General features: G+C 38.2%; 1 protein-coding gene across 1 annotated transcript in view; it reads left to right on the top strand.

Annotated features, from left to right (window-relative positions):
• The window catches only part of CFTR (CF transmembrane conductance regulator), an 87,275-nt gene that overhangs the window by 28,255 nt on the left and 42,560 nt on the right, over positions 1-16,460 (top strand). Inside the window, exons 9-12 of the mRNA XM_058022998.1 lie at positions 1,736-1,828; positions 2,378-2,560; positions 5,146-5,337; positions 16,364-16,458. Coding sequence (XP_057878981.1) covers positions 1,736-1,828; positions 2,378-2,560; positions 5,146-5,337; positions 16,364-16,458 — 563 coding nt within the window. The remainder of the gene's footprint in view (positions 1-1,735; positions 1,829-2,377; positions 2,561-5,145; positions 5,338-16,363; positions 16,459-16,460) is intronic.

Below are 16,460 nucleotides of genomic sequence, written 5' to 3' on the forward strand. Positions count from 1 at the left end.
ATCTGCAGAGTAAAATCAGGGTGGATTCTGATTAATCCTATATTTTTTACCTGCTATTCTGAAATTACTCCCTAGAAGAGAATTCTTACACTATTTCGGGTGAAATCTTAGACATTTTTCATTGCATATTTATAGATGTGGGGTTTTTTGTAGAACATAGATGTTATCATTTTTAGTGGGATAAAAATAACTAATACAGAACCTCAAGTTCTTAATCAGATTTCTGAACCTCAGTCTAGAATAAGAAGTAGGTATGGGATTTTTATGATTTCAACTGAGCAGAAAATTCAAGAAATCTAGCTACAAACCTTTCCATTTGACATTCAGAAGGCTGCTTTGTTAGGTTCCATTATAGGCTTTCCTTGTGCTCTCAAATTCCCTAGGCATTAGTGGAAGTATCCTGTCTCTCCTGTTTCCTGGAAGAGTATGTCCAGTGCCCTGGACACAGTCACAGGACTGGCAAGCCCAGTTGTCACATCATTGCCCTCATTTCACTGAATGTTTGCTTGTCTTTGGAGATATTAGCAAATGGGTGCTCCAGAACCCATAAATAATCATCTCTTTGTGGCAGGTTCAGTATAGTCCCCATAGACAGACAGGACAGAGACTCAGAACACCAAAGTCCTTTACTAGTCTTACTAGTCTTGAGAAACATAAATAAGAATAATAAGCCACTCACACACCTCTCTGATTTAATTTCCACATCAGTTTAGAGAGTTGACCAGGCCAGGTGCATCCCCTGGGTTATTGTATTTTCACATGTTTTTTAGACCATGACATTTCAGAATCAGTGTGCTATCTCTGACTATCACTGCTACAGGAGCTCCACTGGATGACCCCTTTGTTATGAAAGCACAGCTTTTTTTTTCATAAATCATGTGTGTCATACCTTCCAGTTTTTCAATCAGCTGCCTAATTTTTATGCCAACAGAGCCCCCCCTCTTGTTCTACTTGGGAAATTTGCAGGTGTATTGCTGGGAACTGATTTCTCCATGAGGTTTAAGTTTTCCATTGTATTGCCCATGTAGATCTGTTTGCTTAGAAATAATTAAAAAAAGAGTAGAATTTGGAGGAGACAATATCTACAGACTATATAACCTTAATAAAATAATGGAACAGAGAGGCTGCCTTTCCTACATTATCACAGCCTTACTTTTATTTCCTAATGCTATCCCAAAAGGCAACACGAGCACTGGGTTGCTAACTTGTGTCATTTGAGATTACACTGCATCAGTGCTGCACTTGTCAGGATCATTATCTGCCTTTTATTTTTGTTGGTGAAAAGATCATTCCAACTCTTTTAAACTCTTGCAGTTTTGGAAAAGGGAGATACCAGCATGTAACTGCTTTGTTTCACTGTTTACCCGAGTGCAACCTTCTACATCTTACTCCAAACCCAAAGCTTCATTTTCAAAGGGTTAAACTCAGAGGGATGATCTTGCCAGATACAAGTCCTGAAAGTGAAACAAGTGCCAAGTTTCGATATTGTTTCTAAATCAGAACCAAGTACCTTTATGGCTATGTTTTCACTAGCAATGAAAGAATTGGTAGTTTCAAAAACAATTCCTTCTGCATCCAAAAATATTGTATAATTTATATTTATGCCTCTTGCTGAAAGCACTGTGATGCAAAAGTGTCACCAGAAATATTAGTGCTCTGTGTAGGCAAATATAGACTGCTTTGTGCAATATGACCTTGTCCCTTACTGTTTCATCTGCTTTCATGGTGTTTCTAGGATTTCTTGCTGAAAAAAGAATATAAAGCTCTGGAGTATAATCTAACAACCACTGGGGTTGAGCTGGACAAAGTAACAGCTTTTTGGGATGAGGTTGGTACTTTTACACAAACTATATTAAAACACAGAGTGTATATATATATATATATATATTTAATATTTGCTATGACACTCTCTAAAAAGAGCAGCCTACACTCTTTCTTTTTAACTAGCTTCAGCTTTCAGCAGGTAAGGAATACTTAGCAAGTACGTAATGCATGATATCAAATTGTACACATTGAGAAACTTGGGAAGAAACCTTTTAATAAGTGTTAAAGCCTGTAATAAGTTGTTATTACTGACTTCGGCCGGCCTAAGAACAGGATCAGGCTATGTCATGTATAAACATTGGAAAACAGTTCTATAATAAGCAAATTTTTTTTGTGTGCACAAATTTTGGCATAAATCAAATATATACATTAAAAAATATATATTCAATAATATAATCAGTATTTTATTGATAGGAAAAGTAACATGAGAAAAGTAAGTTCATATGTTTCCTAAATCCATAGTATGATATACATGATGTGTATCTCTACATGTATACTCTGTATATGCATGCTTTATTTATTTTTTATGTACATCAAATATATATCATTGCAGGGAATTGGAGAGCTATTTGTAAAAGCAAACCAGGAAAACAACAATAGCAAAGCTCCTAGCACTGACAGAAATCTCTTCTTCAATAATTTTCCCCTTCATGCCTCTCCTGTTCTTCAGGACATAAATTTCAAGATTGAGAAGGGGCAGCTATTGGCTGTTTCTGGATCTACTGGAGCAGGCAAGGTATTTCTGTTTCTGCTGGTTCAATTAGAGTCCTAATAACTGTAAGGACTAATACTGTGTTGTTACCTGTATTGTTACCTCTATTTTTACTGTATCCTGTGCTTGCTACAGAAATGATGGCTGCAGGAAAAATTATGGATAATCTGCAAGTTTCACTGAAATAGTTGCTTGAAGTTTTATACTGCGGCCACTCTGAGATAGAGTTTGCAGGATATTTTTTGTAATAGAAGGTTACAGAATTATAAGGAAATAGCAATTTAATGAAAAAATGTTTTCCCCATTGGAAGTAAAAGGAAATTTTACAGGAGTAATGCAAACTGAAACCTAAAGTTAAGGCTCATGGTGAGAATCTCCTGGCCTTTAAAAAAATGAAAAATATAGAATAGATATACTGATGGCTTAGTGTGCTAGAAAGGATTTTTTTTCCCTGCCTTTTTAATATTTTAAGGAAAAAACTGAACTCAAGATGGTTTTTAACCTGACAGTGCTGACAGGAATACAGCCAGGTGTGTGTGCCCTGGACTTGTGGTGTCCCTGATGACTCAGCTCTGGTCCCTAGAGTGCCTCACTTGGGCTTCCTGAGACCCACGTGAAAGCCTGGGGAGATGCTGCTGAAACTGCTGGTGTCCTGTGAAAAATTGTGGTTTAGATTATTCATCATTTTACTACCCCAAAATGTTATCAATGCATTTAGTTTGCAGATGACACATCCAATTAGCATCATTAATATAAAATGAGTTGAACTGTGATACTCTTATTCTCTTTGAACAGCTAGTAATTAGATGAGTCTTGATGAGTCTTTCATCTTCACTGCGTTTTTTGAGGAAATGTGAAAGTTAAAACAAATGTTCATTATGCCTCTCCTGTTTAATAAATTATGGGTGAAAATTTCTTTTACTTGCATGGGGTAAAATCTTTGGTCTGTTGGAGTCAATGACAAAGGACCCCTCAATTTCAGTATGATCAAGGCTTCTTATTTTTCATTAATGATCCCCACAAGAGAGAGCAAGCGACTCAGAGCATGAGATTGTCCACAAGATGATGTGTTAAGGTGCATTTTAGTGTGATACTTTTGAATTAGCAGAATAGTTTATTGTTATTGCTAACGCTGGCAATTGTAATGTAGAAATGTGAACTAGAAAATGTTGAAGGACGTATCTATATCTCCTTTCATCTGCTACATAGGAAATTGAGGAAAATTCAGATTACACTGAACAGTCTATGTGAGTACATGCTTACAAAAAATTTGCACTTTCCAGAGCAATAAAAACAAAAGCCTTATAATATTAACTCAAAAAGTTAATATTATAAAAGTCAAAAAATAAGGTTCACCTCCCACCCATCACCCCCCAAAGAATGCTGCCCTTCCTTTACACATTCTTAACGTGAGTATTCCTTCATGGTGCTTGAGGCTGTAACTCAATTGTCAGGCCCATGAAACAGACTGCACAATTTTATCTATATTAACTATTTAATCTGTAACAGATATGAAGCCTGACATCAGCTGTTTAATATTGCTTCAGTATTAGAGTTTGTTTCAGTTTTGTTTTGTTTTCTTGTTTGTGTTATATGGCACAAGATGCAGTGGTTTAACATCCAGTGTACAAAACATACCAAACAGCTGTCCTTTGCAAGGTTGGGAACTTCTTACTCAGCATTTTGGAAAAGTCACATTCTGGTACAAGGGAAGGAATCTCATGAGACTCCCCCCCTATATTGTATAACTTACAAAAGGATCTCTGGGCTTGACAGCATGAATCTGTGACTCAGACAGATTTTTTTAGATCTTTGGCTGTTACGTCCCAACTTTGCTGACTGTTTATCAGTGGTAAGAACACCACTGCAATGGCTCTGTAACAAATTTTTCCGTGTATTTCTCAATTCTATTCTTTGATCTAGTAGCCAATGATGTGTGACAAGGTTACTACAAGCTACTGATTAACTTTGGAATTATAACATGTCAGTACTGAAATTGCAATCAATTCTTTTATGAAGGGAAATAGTAAATATACTTAGGTCATGCATTCACGTAAATGAGTTAACAGTTACAGAGGAAAATTCAGACCATACTGAGCAATTGTATATACTTACACAGAGAAATTGCATTTTTCAAGGCAATACAGATAAAATACTTTTAAGCGCTAGCAAAATTATAAACACTAATTATGTTGTACAAAGAGCAAACAAAATAGTCACTGATAGTGTGAAAATCAAATAGAATTCTCTATAAATACCAGTACCTTATATCTGTATATGTTTCACAGATAGATTTTTACCTTGTGAGGTTATTGATAGCTTCATTAAAATGACATACTTTTGCAGCAGCATGCCTTTTTTACAAGATACCTTACACAATTTTTATCATTTTAAAAATTAAGCTTCTCTTATATTAGAGGTCTTTCAGAATCAGACATATCAAGAAAATCTCCACTAATTGCCTTTTGCCCTAAATGTCACTTACAGGGACACTCTTGATGAGACAAATGCCATTTAAGTGACTTAGCAGAGTGACTCTCACTATGTGCAACATTTCTTTTTGTTGTACAGATCTCTGATGTATTAATCAAGTGTTCATGTTTTTTCAGACTTCTCTTCTGATGTTGATAATGGGAGAATTGGAGCCTTCACAGGGTAAGATTAAGCACAGTGGAAGGATATCCTTTTCACCTCAAGTCTCATGGATCATGCCTGGAACAATAAAGGAGAACATAATTTTTGGTGTATCCTATGATGAATACCGGTACAGGAGTGTCATCAAAGCCTGCCAACTAGAGGAGGTTAGTCATCTAGGGCTTTTAAGACCTGTGACCCAACCCAAGTGAAAAACCCCAAAGAAAAGGTATGGCAATGGGGCTTAAAGCAAGTGAGAAATTTCTGATATTTAAGGAACTCAGTTTGACCCCCCAATTTTGTGGAATTGCAAGTCACCTTGCTGCCAGCTGCCTGGGAGATACACTGACAGTTCTGGCAGTTTACACAACAGAAGCTGGGTAAGCTGGCTCAGATATTTTATTGTGTCTGCCTTCTCAGCCTTCCTTGCTAGTTAAAAACCTGAGTAAACATACTGATGCTGAAGGAATTATGTACAAAAATGTTATTCCTAAATTTTCTTGTCATATTTCTTCCACATAAAGAAGTTTTCCTTGCAGTTTTGGAAATGAATCTGTTTTACTCCTTTCTTTTGCATTTCAAAAATGGCTGCAAGGATAACTGGAATGTTGTGGTAGAAATCTGAATTATTTAGTAGAAAATCTTGACTAAATTTGGGATTTTTTCTATGTATACAATAGAAGTTTTTCGACTGGAAATAATTGAAGGATTGATCCCTATGTGACATGTAGCCCACAATGAGTAGAGTCACATTAAAATGTTCTTATACGTATTTGATGTTGACAGAGAGTAGTATAGCAAAATATATTTTACACATGGCAAGATACAAAAGGACCCAGCATTTGAGATCTTTGCAAAATCTGCTATGGCTTAAGATTTTGTCTGTAACATGCAAATAAAAACAGTAAATATTTAACTGTGCTGAACAGGATTTTTCTTTTGGCCACATAGTAAAATATATTTTTCCTTAGCACCAGTCAAGCAAGAAACTGTAGCCAGTCTGTTTAAAAATAAGGTTACTACTGCATTTTAGCTCATTAAAGCAATAAAGTAATATTTCCCTGTGTGTTTCTGGCCATTTCAGGTTATGTTTGGATTTTTGATTTGGTTTGTTGGCAATCTCTTGGGAAGCTCCTGAAGACAGGAGAATTAATAACTTCTGTGTCACACTTTCTGCAGAGCTGTCCTTAACCTCAGTTGTGAAAGTTATAGTTAATGCCAAAGCTCCAAGAAACAGCTGGCTTCAGCAGTTCAGACCTGCCCTTGCTGCAGGAGGCTTCCCCAGGCAGGCCCTTCCTGGAGCAGCAGGTGGCTGCTGGTGTCTCAGTGCTGGTGGCACTCTTGGGGTCCCCGTGCTCGGGGCATGGCTCAGTGTCTCAGCAGGCTGCAGCTCCTTTTCTCTCCAGGCAGGCTCAATCAAGCCAGCTTTGATCTGTGCTGGTGCAGCTCTGTGCAGAGTGACATGCTTCACCTCCTAGCAGGGCTTATTATTTGAGATCAGGTCTGATCCTTATGCATTTTTTTCCTCCTGGACTAAATAAATTGGGCTGCGCTGAAGAGAAGGCAGAACAGTCTGGAAGGAAGCCAAATGTATTGCCTTATTGCTATTATTATGCTTTCTTGTCTTGTTAACTTTCATGTATTAGTTACCAAACAAGACTCAGTATGGCAGATTGAAGCATGGGTTTCAAATATTAATTCCCTGTTTATTCCCAAGTGTGACCTTTTAGGAATTTATTATATTAGTGCTTTGCATTGGAGTTTGTGTGCGAGTGTTTGTTCTCATTCTTCAGAAAGGAAAAACCAGGGGAGTTTTGCCTAACTGAATTCACTCTGCCCCTTTCTCTGAAACCTTCCTAGATAGTTATATATTCCACCTGAATACAGGCCTGCTGAGTCCAGTTCTTATGTGGAGTCCTCAAGAAACCAAGGATTAGTGATAAAAGAGGGTTTATTTCCTTACTGTGCATATGCTGCAAATCAGTTAATATACAGCTCTTTACAATGGCTAAGTCACATTTATTTCCAATCTCTATCCTCACCAAAATGCTTTTGGAATACAAAGACATCTTCTTTGACACAGTGAGCAAATAGCTGTGTTAGTAGGGTAGAAAGTAATATACCTGTGAGGTGCCCTTTTAACTTTGCCATTTCCACCATCAACCTATAGAGAAAGCAAGCTGAAGATCTAGTCCAGCTCATAAATTTGATGTCTTTTCCCCTCCTTCTTTATTAGTGCCAATGAAATACTGCAGGTCACTCTTGTGGGTCACATCAAAATCCATTTATGTGGGTTTGAGGCTCCCAGGCACACAGGGAAGCCTGTTCTTGCCACACACAGGCTGTTCTTGTCTGCTGCAGAACAGGATGCTGAAGCCAGGTGATGTCACACAAGGGGTCTCCACTTTGTTTTAGGTCTATAGAGATATGGAAATGTTATTAGAGAAGTGTAACTTATATAATTTGGGGTGCATGAGAATTTTCACAAAATTCAGTGCTACATTCTCCTGCCTGACTTTTTTGATTTGGTATGTAGTTAATTTACTAAGGAGGTATCACTTAGAGACTCTTTAGAGTTGCTAAGTACACAAAGTAAATTTATCTCTAAGCAACTATGAAAGATGGAAAGTGCAAGTAAATATTTCCCAGAGCTTTTTAGGTGTCCAAGAATAGAATTTTCCCTGTATGGGAAATCAGATCTTTATTCGGAAGTTAGAATGTGTCATATGTTAGATTCTGTAAAATGTAGAGAATGGCAAATGTGGTTTATGCTAGCCAATATCTAAACAGCAGGTTTGCTTTGGTAGGTTTGTCTGGAAGGGAAGAATGTTTTATGTTCCTCTAAAAGATGTTCTCACAGCTTTGCATATTGTTCTGTTTGTGTATGGAACCATCAAAAGGAAGGTTAAAAAGATGATTTATTCTCCAGGCAATTTTGATTAATCACAGAAAATATTACTAAAAAGCAGGGAAACTACGAGCAACAAAAGGATTTTCTATTTCTTTTCTAAGCTTACATAAGTTTATAGGAATTTAGAGCACTGAAATGGGGCGTTTTTTGTCCAAGTAGTTCAGGTAGCCACATTTGTACTTCCTTAACTCTCTTAAGAGTTAAGCTTAAGAGAGTTAAGCTTCTTCAGCTTCTTCATCTTTTTGTCTTGATGCAATTCACCTACCCCCCAGTTGTGCCATTATACCTGTTTGTGATGTACTGTGAAACAGAAGATAGATGAAGATTAAGAAGAAAATTGTTATGCTGTATTGGAGATGTGCACACCTCAGATATTGCTCTGCCAAGTTTGACAAAGTGTGTTTGTGCAGGGCACAACGCACTAGGATGTCAGTCTGTGCCTGAGATCACAAGCTTAATTACAAGTGTGTCCATGTCTCTCAAGCACCCTTTTTTCTGGTGCACAGCGTGGCTGTTGTCCCACCCAGTGCCCTGACACGGCTGTGTGACTGATGGGCAGGCAATGCTCCTGCAGTGGGTACAGTTTTGTGAGTCCTCGTGTGGGAAGGATGGGTTTTAGTGGTGTTCCTGGGAGTGTGGCCCCACTGGATGACATATGTGACAGCAGGGCAGTGTCACAGGTTTCATTCGTGGTCCCTGGTCCTCACTGCTCTTCTCTGTGGTGCTCTCTGGCACATGGGGAGAGCAAGGGCAAGGGACACCACAGTGCAAACCAGCCTGAGAGCACGAGATCTGAGCTGCTGAAATGATCCATACTGGAATACAGTCACGTGTTGAAGGCTCAGAGAGGGAAGTTTGTCAGATCTAAGCACCACTGCTCCTCATCATTTCAGGATGTCACTGTACAGTACATAATACTGAAGAATCATGAGAAGGGTTCTCAACTGCATCTCTGTGAATCAGTGAAATTATGCCTAGGATGCTTTTCAAACTTTTTTTAATGTGTATTTTTATGGCAGTGTAGCCTGGTTTATATGTGTAAAATTATTAAGAACTTGATTACAATTACATTTCCTGATTAAATTTTTCCTTTAAGAGTAATCAAGGCATCAGAAGAGTTAAAATCATGTTTACAATGTTCTCATTACTGCAGTTTGTAAATGGGAGGAGGTTAAGAGGAAAGCAGTAAAAGGTGAAAGAACAAAAATGAATGCTTTGGAGTTGAGATAAAGGGACTGTAATTAAGAGTTTCATTAGTGTTCTTGATAGCCAAAAGAAACAGCCTTACTAGCAAACATTTCTTTTTGAACACCTGGCATACACTGAATGTGACTGTAATGAGATGTAAGTTGTGTGTAAACATTGCCCAGATTTTTGTGTGATGCTGACCTCAAGGGAATGCCAATGCATTTAAATTACACAACACACTCTGCAAAACACCTCAGTAAAAAGTTTTCAAGATGCATAGGAAAATGGCTACCTGTTCCTTCTCTACTACCTTCTTGCTCTCTTTTCCTTTTTCTTGAGAAACAGTGATTATTTTAGCAAGCAGGAAAGCAGGGTGCATGCCTAATTTAATAGGCTCTCTGAAATTAAGGTCCCAGTAAGCAAATAAGAAGGTGAAGGTTTTAACCTCCCAGGTTAAACCATTCCAGCATGGATCAGTAGTCCTTACAATTTGTTCTTTATTTAGGAGCTTTTTTGAAATGAATTGTTTTAATAAGAGTACTTTTGAGTTTGCAGGTGTTACCTCATATCTATTACCTCTGAAGTCTTATATTGGAATGCTATAATAGAGTAGGCAAGATGTAATTAGTATGGATTCTGAGCACATTTTCTAAAGGCAGTCCCCACAGCCAGGTTTAAAGGAACTCAAAAAGTAAGATGAAATGAATTGGTGCTGCCTCAGCAGCACTTTTGACAAAGTGGTTTAACCTTTTTTTCAAGTACCTTTCATCACATTCATAATAAAAGTTGTAGCAAGAGAGACTGAACTTTTGCTAAACACATGAAGGTAAGGATCAGGTATACTGTAAAAGTATACTTGAGAGATGTGAACTTCCAGAGAGGTGGAAATTCTTCCACTGAGAGATGTGAACTTCCAGAGTTTTTATGTCTGTGGAAACTTGCCACTAAATTTGAAATAATTATAAAAATGAGACTTCCCTCAGGAAGACTGTATTAATTGGAGGTTGTATTAATGTAATGGTAGGGATAATATGAATATAAATTGAAATTTGTAGGATTTAATTTGTAGTTGGTATGTGGGTTTGCAAAATACTTTTTATTCATGTTACAAAATATAGGAAAAGAATGTGATATTTAGATTGAAAAACCAGCATTAAGAGTCCAGTATATGCAGGGTATGTGATTTTTGTTTGATTTTATCACAGTAAGTGGTAAATTAAGTAATAACTTGAAAAGTTAAGAAGGTAAAACCTCTGGATAGTTGAAACAGGAATTTTCATGTTTAAATGCTTTAACATCGAACAAACTCATCCTAAGAGAAGGCATTCCTCCAGTCAAGACTACAGAAGCAAGCCTATTACAGTTATTAGTGTTTAAAAATTAACAAGCATCCTATCATATTTGAGTGGGTCCAGTAGTTCATGAGTTTTGAAGTCATACTTCCACAACTTTCAGTTTTACCTTCTTGTTATGTAAGATAGATATTTTTCCACCTTGTTAATTCATGTGATCCTTCAATAGTTACTTAAGAGTCCATAAACACATAATGGCAAGCTACCTTTGAGAGATTACCACTCTCTAAGTAAACACATGCTCTGATTTGAGAGACACCAGCTGCTCATGAATGTAATGTTTAACATGGCATGCAAATAGAGGAAGTGTTTCCATGTGAAATTAAATTATATAATAGTGTGAAAGAAGTTTGTGGTCAGATTCTGTAGGGTTTTCAGCTAGGTTTACTGGGAGTGCAGGAGATTAATTTTCATCTAATAACTAGATTGTGGAGAGATTAACTATAGAAAGAGACACTCAATAGGCCAAGCCCAGGTTTGTGTTCCCATGAATTCAACATCTCCTTGCAAAGGATGGAATCCACCCTGGAGGGAGAAGTTCACTGCAGTGCTAAGAATGCTCCAAAACAGAAACACATCCTTGCATCCCATGTACTGCTCCAGCTCTTTTTATCTGTGCTGATTTTGGATTGGGTTTTGTTTGGTTGGTTAGGTCATGTTTTGGTTTTTTGGGTGTTTTTGGTTTTGGTCACGTGACTAAATCAGTAGGTGTTGAGAAGTTCTGTTAGCGAGTGAAATACTCTGTGCCCTGATTTCGAGCCTTGTTTTCACAAGGGAAGTGGGCAGATTACAAATTGTGTGGAAGAGAGGAACAATAAAGGGTTCAGCTGTGGAACAGAGTGCTTTGTGGTATGTAATTCTCTACAAGAGGATATTAAATGGCAGCTTGGTTATCTAATCAGGTACATGTCTATGGTGTAAATTGTGTGAGAACAAGTCACTTAACCTGTCTTCACAGCTGGGGAGAGCCACTGGCATGTCAAGGTGAAGTTTATCACATCCTAATACAAACAGCTAAAGAGTATAAATGCCTTTTTCAGGCAGAAAGTCCACATAATATATCACAGATTCAGAGAATATCCTGAACTGGAAGGGACCCACAATGACCATCAAGCCAACTCCTAAGGCCATCAGGGCGCTGATCCCACAACCTGGGTGTTATCAGCACCATGTCAAACCTCCCACTACCAGCCCTGCACCCCAGACACGAGGCCCCCAAAACTGGCAGCCTTTGCTTTTTCCATCCCTCACTGGTGTGATCCACTGGCCTACACAGACTCCTCCAACTGATATTCTTATCTGGCCCAAAATCATGGGCACATCAGCTGTGAAGCTGCAGACAGTGAGTTTTCTGGGTGAACTGGAAGTCAAGAGGCTAGCAAAGTTTCTTTAAAGCAGGGGAACACCTTGATTAGAGACAAACTCCCAAATGCACTGACTTAATGAAGTTTATCAGTGATCAGATAAGTATGTATAACAGAACCCTCCCTGCAATGTTCTCTTTTGATATCATTTAGTTGAAAACACTAGTAAACATAGGTCTCCCCATCCCTTTCCTTGTTTTAGGTACAGGGCTCTGGACTGATCACCTTGGATGTTGCCCTATCTTGTGTGTCTTTTCTGGAATCATGTTTAATTCTCTTACCCTGCATTTAACCTACCCACATGCAGTGCACCGACTACTTCACATTTCAAAAATCTGTTCCACAGAAATATTTTGCCATGGAGAAAGCAAGTTTTGCCAGCATTTCTCTGAGTTTTGGGTGAGCCTGACACTCTGAGGTCACAAACTGCTACAAAATCAAAGCTTATGCTTTTGGATCACAAATCCTTCATAAATGGTTCAGCTAAAGTGTAATAAAAGCTTTGGCTTACAAAATCATGGGGAGAGAAAAGAGAGTTACCTTAATAAAATTAAATATTTTTAAAATCTTATTTGAAATACTTCAATAAATCTGGTTTTCTGGCTTATTCCCAGGAAAATGAGGATTCAAGTATGTTCAGGCTGGTTATCTAAAAGCCAAGATACAAGAAATTATTGAAAATTCTTCATATTTTAAAAATTCCTAGAAGTGTTCTGTAGTAGGTATGAGTCTGAAACACAAGTCTTGATTTCAAAACTTTAAGAGTTCAAAAGATGATGATGATGAAAAAAGAAGAACTTCAGTAGCAATAAGAAGAGGGAGATTTTCTGGGAACTGTGAAAAAAAAGCATAGGAAATGTTAATGTTAATAAAGAAAAGGAAGGGGATAAAGATTACTGTAGAGGTGACTATAATAAAAACAGAAGGTAAATAGAGAACTGAAATAGAACCAAGATGAAATGCAGAGACTCAAGACTGCTACTCTGTTCCATCAGTTTCATGATTGTTTTGTCTTTTATGAGAGAAGGCAGAAGAGAGATGGTCAAACTCCACACAATTAAGGACAAATTTAAGGAAGAAAAAGAAGTCACATAAGTAAAATACTTAGGTTCTATCATTAGAACTGCTTGAATAGTTTGAGTAACTGGACGTATTAAGCAACTCTTGGTTCTTAGAGACTGTTTTCTGTCATGCTTTATTATCTTCATTGTTGCTAATGATTTATCAAATGATTCTGATAACAATTAACCTCTACAGAAAAGACTTGGAATGTGAAGTCCATTCAGAGGTTTCCTTTTTTAATAAGATCATATTTCCTGTTCACCCTGAACCTATCCTGGCTGTATTCTTCCTTACTAAACCCAAAGATATTATGAGGGCCATCCCTTTGCTGCCGAGGTAGAGGAAGATGGCAGTTTCACTGCAAAAAAAGCAAATAGCTATTAAAAAGGATGCCATCTCCTTGGGTGTGCAACTTTTTAGCTCCTGATATTAGGAAGCATCCACTAAAGTAATCAATGTCTGTGGGAACTGTAGGGTTTTTCATATATGAACTGTTACCAACCTGTTTCTCAATTTAAGCATTTAGAAATAGCTATGTTAAGGAAAATCCAGTGGCTGGCTCATATTTCATTAATATGCTGAGTCTTGTGCCGTTCAGCATCATTACATTAGGTTTGTCCCTGGCTTGATTTCACTTCCTGCACAAAATGACAGCAAGGATGTGTTGGGACCAGCCCTATGTACTTTTTTACAATAGGTCATGAGTGTTCCAACAAATAGCATTGTGTGTCTATTGGACTTCATTGCTTTGTTTACGCCTTTGAAAGAAATCACTAAACATTTTTTAATTAGGATAATTACAGCCTGAAAAGTTCTTTGTCTGCTCCATGCCATATATTATTTTGAGGTGAAGGGCAGAGGAGAGCAGAAGGGGAACTCATTAAAAGTCTGATTAAAATTCCATGTTGACACACCTGCAAAGAAATATATCTGATGAAATCCTACAACCTTTAAAGCAATGGGAACCCTGGAATGAATTTCAGTAGAGCTGGAATTTTACCCTGTTTGCAGGAGAAGACATGCTGGGCCCAGTTCTACACCTGGGTTTTTTGGGAAGGAGTAGAATTGGGAAACAGCAAGGGCACCAGCACCATTACAGGCTGCAGTACTGGTAGAAATGGGAAACAGCTTAAATCAGCTTGGAGATCTGGATATTTAATCATGCAAACCCCTCTGTTAAGGCCAAATTTACAGATGGTCAACATGACTCCTGCATACATAATGAGACCACAAGTGATCTGACTGGGTTGTCTCAAAGAAATGCCAAAAAACTTTTTATGCCAGAATTTCACATATTCTCTCAAAATACTTCAAGACTTATAGGAAGGGGATTTTGTCACAGTTAGAAAATTTTTCTCTAAAACTGTTGCTGGCACTGTTTTTCACATTCGTTCTCTTTCTGCAAATACTTGAGCTGATATTTTAATACCAGGGATTTGCTTTTGTGACTCCATTTATGAGAAGGAAAGAACTAGTTAATGTGAGAATAATTTAAAAATCACCTGCAATAGATTTTCCATAAATAAGAGCATCTTGATTTTAAGGTCAGAATCCTCTTAGTCAGGAAGTAAATGCTATTATCAAATTAAAGAGTTGTAAGAATCTCCCATTTCCTGACACAGCAGGCAGTCAATTTCGAGCTCTTGAGTGGCTGGACCCTTCATCTGTCACTGTTCCAAGTCTGAACAGCATTGTTCACTCTGTTCCTGAGGTCAGGGAAATTTGCAGGGGAGGAAGAAGGAAACATTTTTTGGAAGGATTTTAATTAATGAATCTATTTATTTATTTATTTATTTATTTATTTATTTTGCAAAACCTCAAAGGCCTGGAACGGCAATAGGTTGCCCAACAGAGAGTGATAAACCATCAAAATCACAGCAGGTGCCATCAAAATTGGATTGTATGTGTCTTTGTATGAAAAACAAGCTTACAGAGAGCAGGTCAACTTAGAATCCCAGACAGTATTGCCCTGATAGTGCTTCATGTGCCCTCCAGTGTGGAAGCTGTGGGTTTCTGTGGGTGCAGAGACATGCAGACAGCTGAGTTCCTGCCTGCCCCTTGGCTGCCTGCAGGATGAGACCCCAAACCAGGATACCCCTTCCAGATCACAGCCTAAAGATCCCTCTCAGAAGCTCAGGTTCTGAGAGATCATGCACCTTTTTTTCCCTAAGAAGCTGCACTGAAAGGAAAATGAAAGGTGCATGAGAACAGTGGAGCTGATTTTGTCTGGCACTGGGTGCCTCAGTCAGCTTCCTTGGCTGCAGGAAGGCGCGCACAGGCAGGATGGTGCTGCTGGGCAGGGAGCACAGGCACTGGGAGCTCCTGGCACAGTCAGGGATCCCCACTCACTGCATGGCAAACTGCCCTGAGATTGTATCCCCTGGGTGCCACGAGGCACAGCAGCTCATCCCGCCTGTGTTTTGGGGAACAGTCTGCTGAAAGCACACCCACCACAGTGGTAGTGCTGTCACTGTATTGGCTCACAGATGTAGGTCAGGTAAGGCTTGAAGGCAGAATTAATATTTTTTGTTAGAGCAACTCTAAAAGTAGAAAAACTAGAAAACCTTCAGGCACATGAGCCATTCTCCTTGTCTCCACTTCCATGAATTTCTGTGGTTTACATGGATCATCAATTTCAGTGCTAAATACTGCTCTCAAGAAAATTTCTGCCTGCCAGTGGGACACGAGTCTCCTTTTCTCCTTTCTGTGTCTCATATGAGAGTGAAATGGTATTTTCTGCTTTTATCCCTGGCTAAAGATTCATTTTTAACTTAGTAATGAGTTCTAAATAACTTACAGCTCAAGCAGTGGAACTTGGTTCCCAAACCTTTTGCAAACCATGAGCATTCCTGGCTAGGAATGCTTGTCAAGCCTTTTTTAATGAACCTGCCTGAAGTATATATTTCTCTGGGCTTTGAAGAGCTCAGAAACAGAGTTTGCTTTTTGCTTTCCCTAACTTCAGCAGCAAGTGCATTTATCATTACTTGAGAGAACCCTTGAGCAGTTAGTGTCTTGGACTGACATTGTGTGAAGGTACATTCCTTGCTTTTATGGAGATTAACTATTCAGACAAATATTGGTTCTTGAGATCTTGCAGCTTGTGACTGCTTTCTGGAATAGAATGATATGTTTACTCTTATCATCATTTCTGATTACATAAACAAATGACATAAAAAAACTTCTGTGGGATTTTTGTTTTTTTTACAACTGCTGTCCAACCTGTCTGTAGACAATTGTACACTATGTTTCCATCAAATCTGCAGCTTGAGTTTCTTGGATATTGAAAATACTGATTCTTAAAAAAACTTGTTAACAGGATATTTCCAAGTTCCCAGAAAAAGATTATACTCTGCTCGGTGAAGGTGGAATCATTCTGAGTGGAGGTCAACGAGCACGGATCTCACTGGCAAGGT

This window comes from Melospiza georgiana, chromosome 4 (genome assembly GCF_028018845.1).
Source record: "Melospiza georgiana isolate bMelGeo1 chromosome 4, bMelGeo1.pri, whole genome shotgun sequence".
NCBI classification, from domain to species: Eukaryota; Metazoa; Chordata; class Aves; order Passeriformes; family Passerellidae; genus Melospiza; species Melospiza georgiana.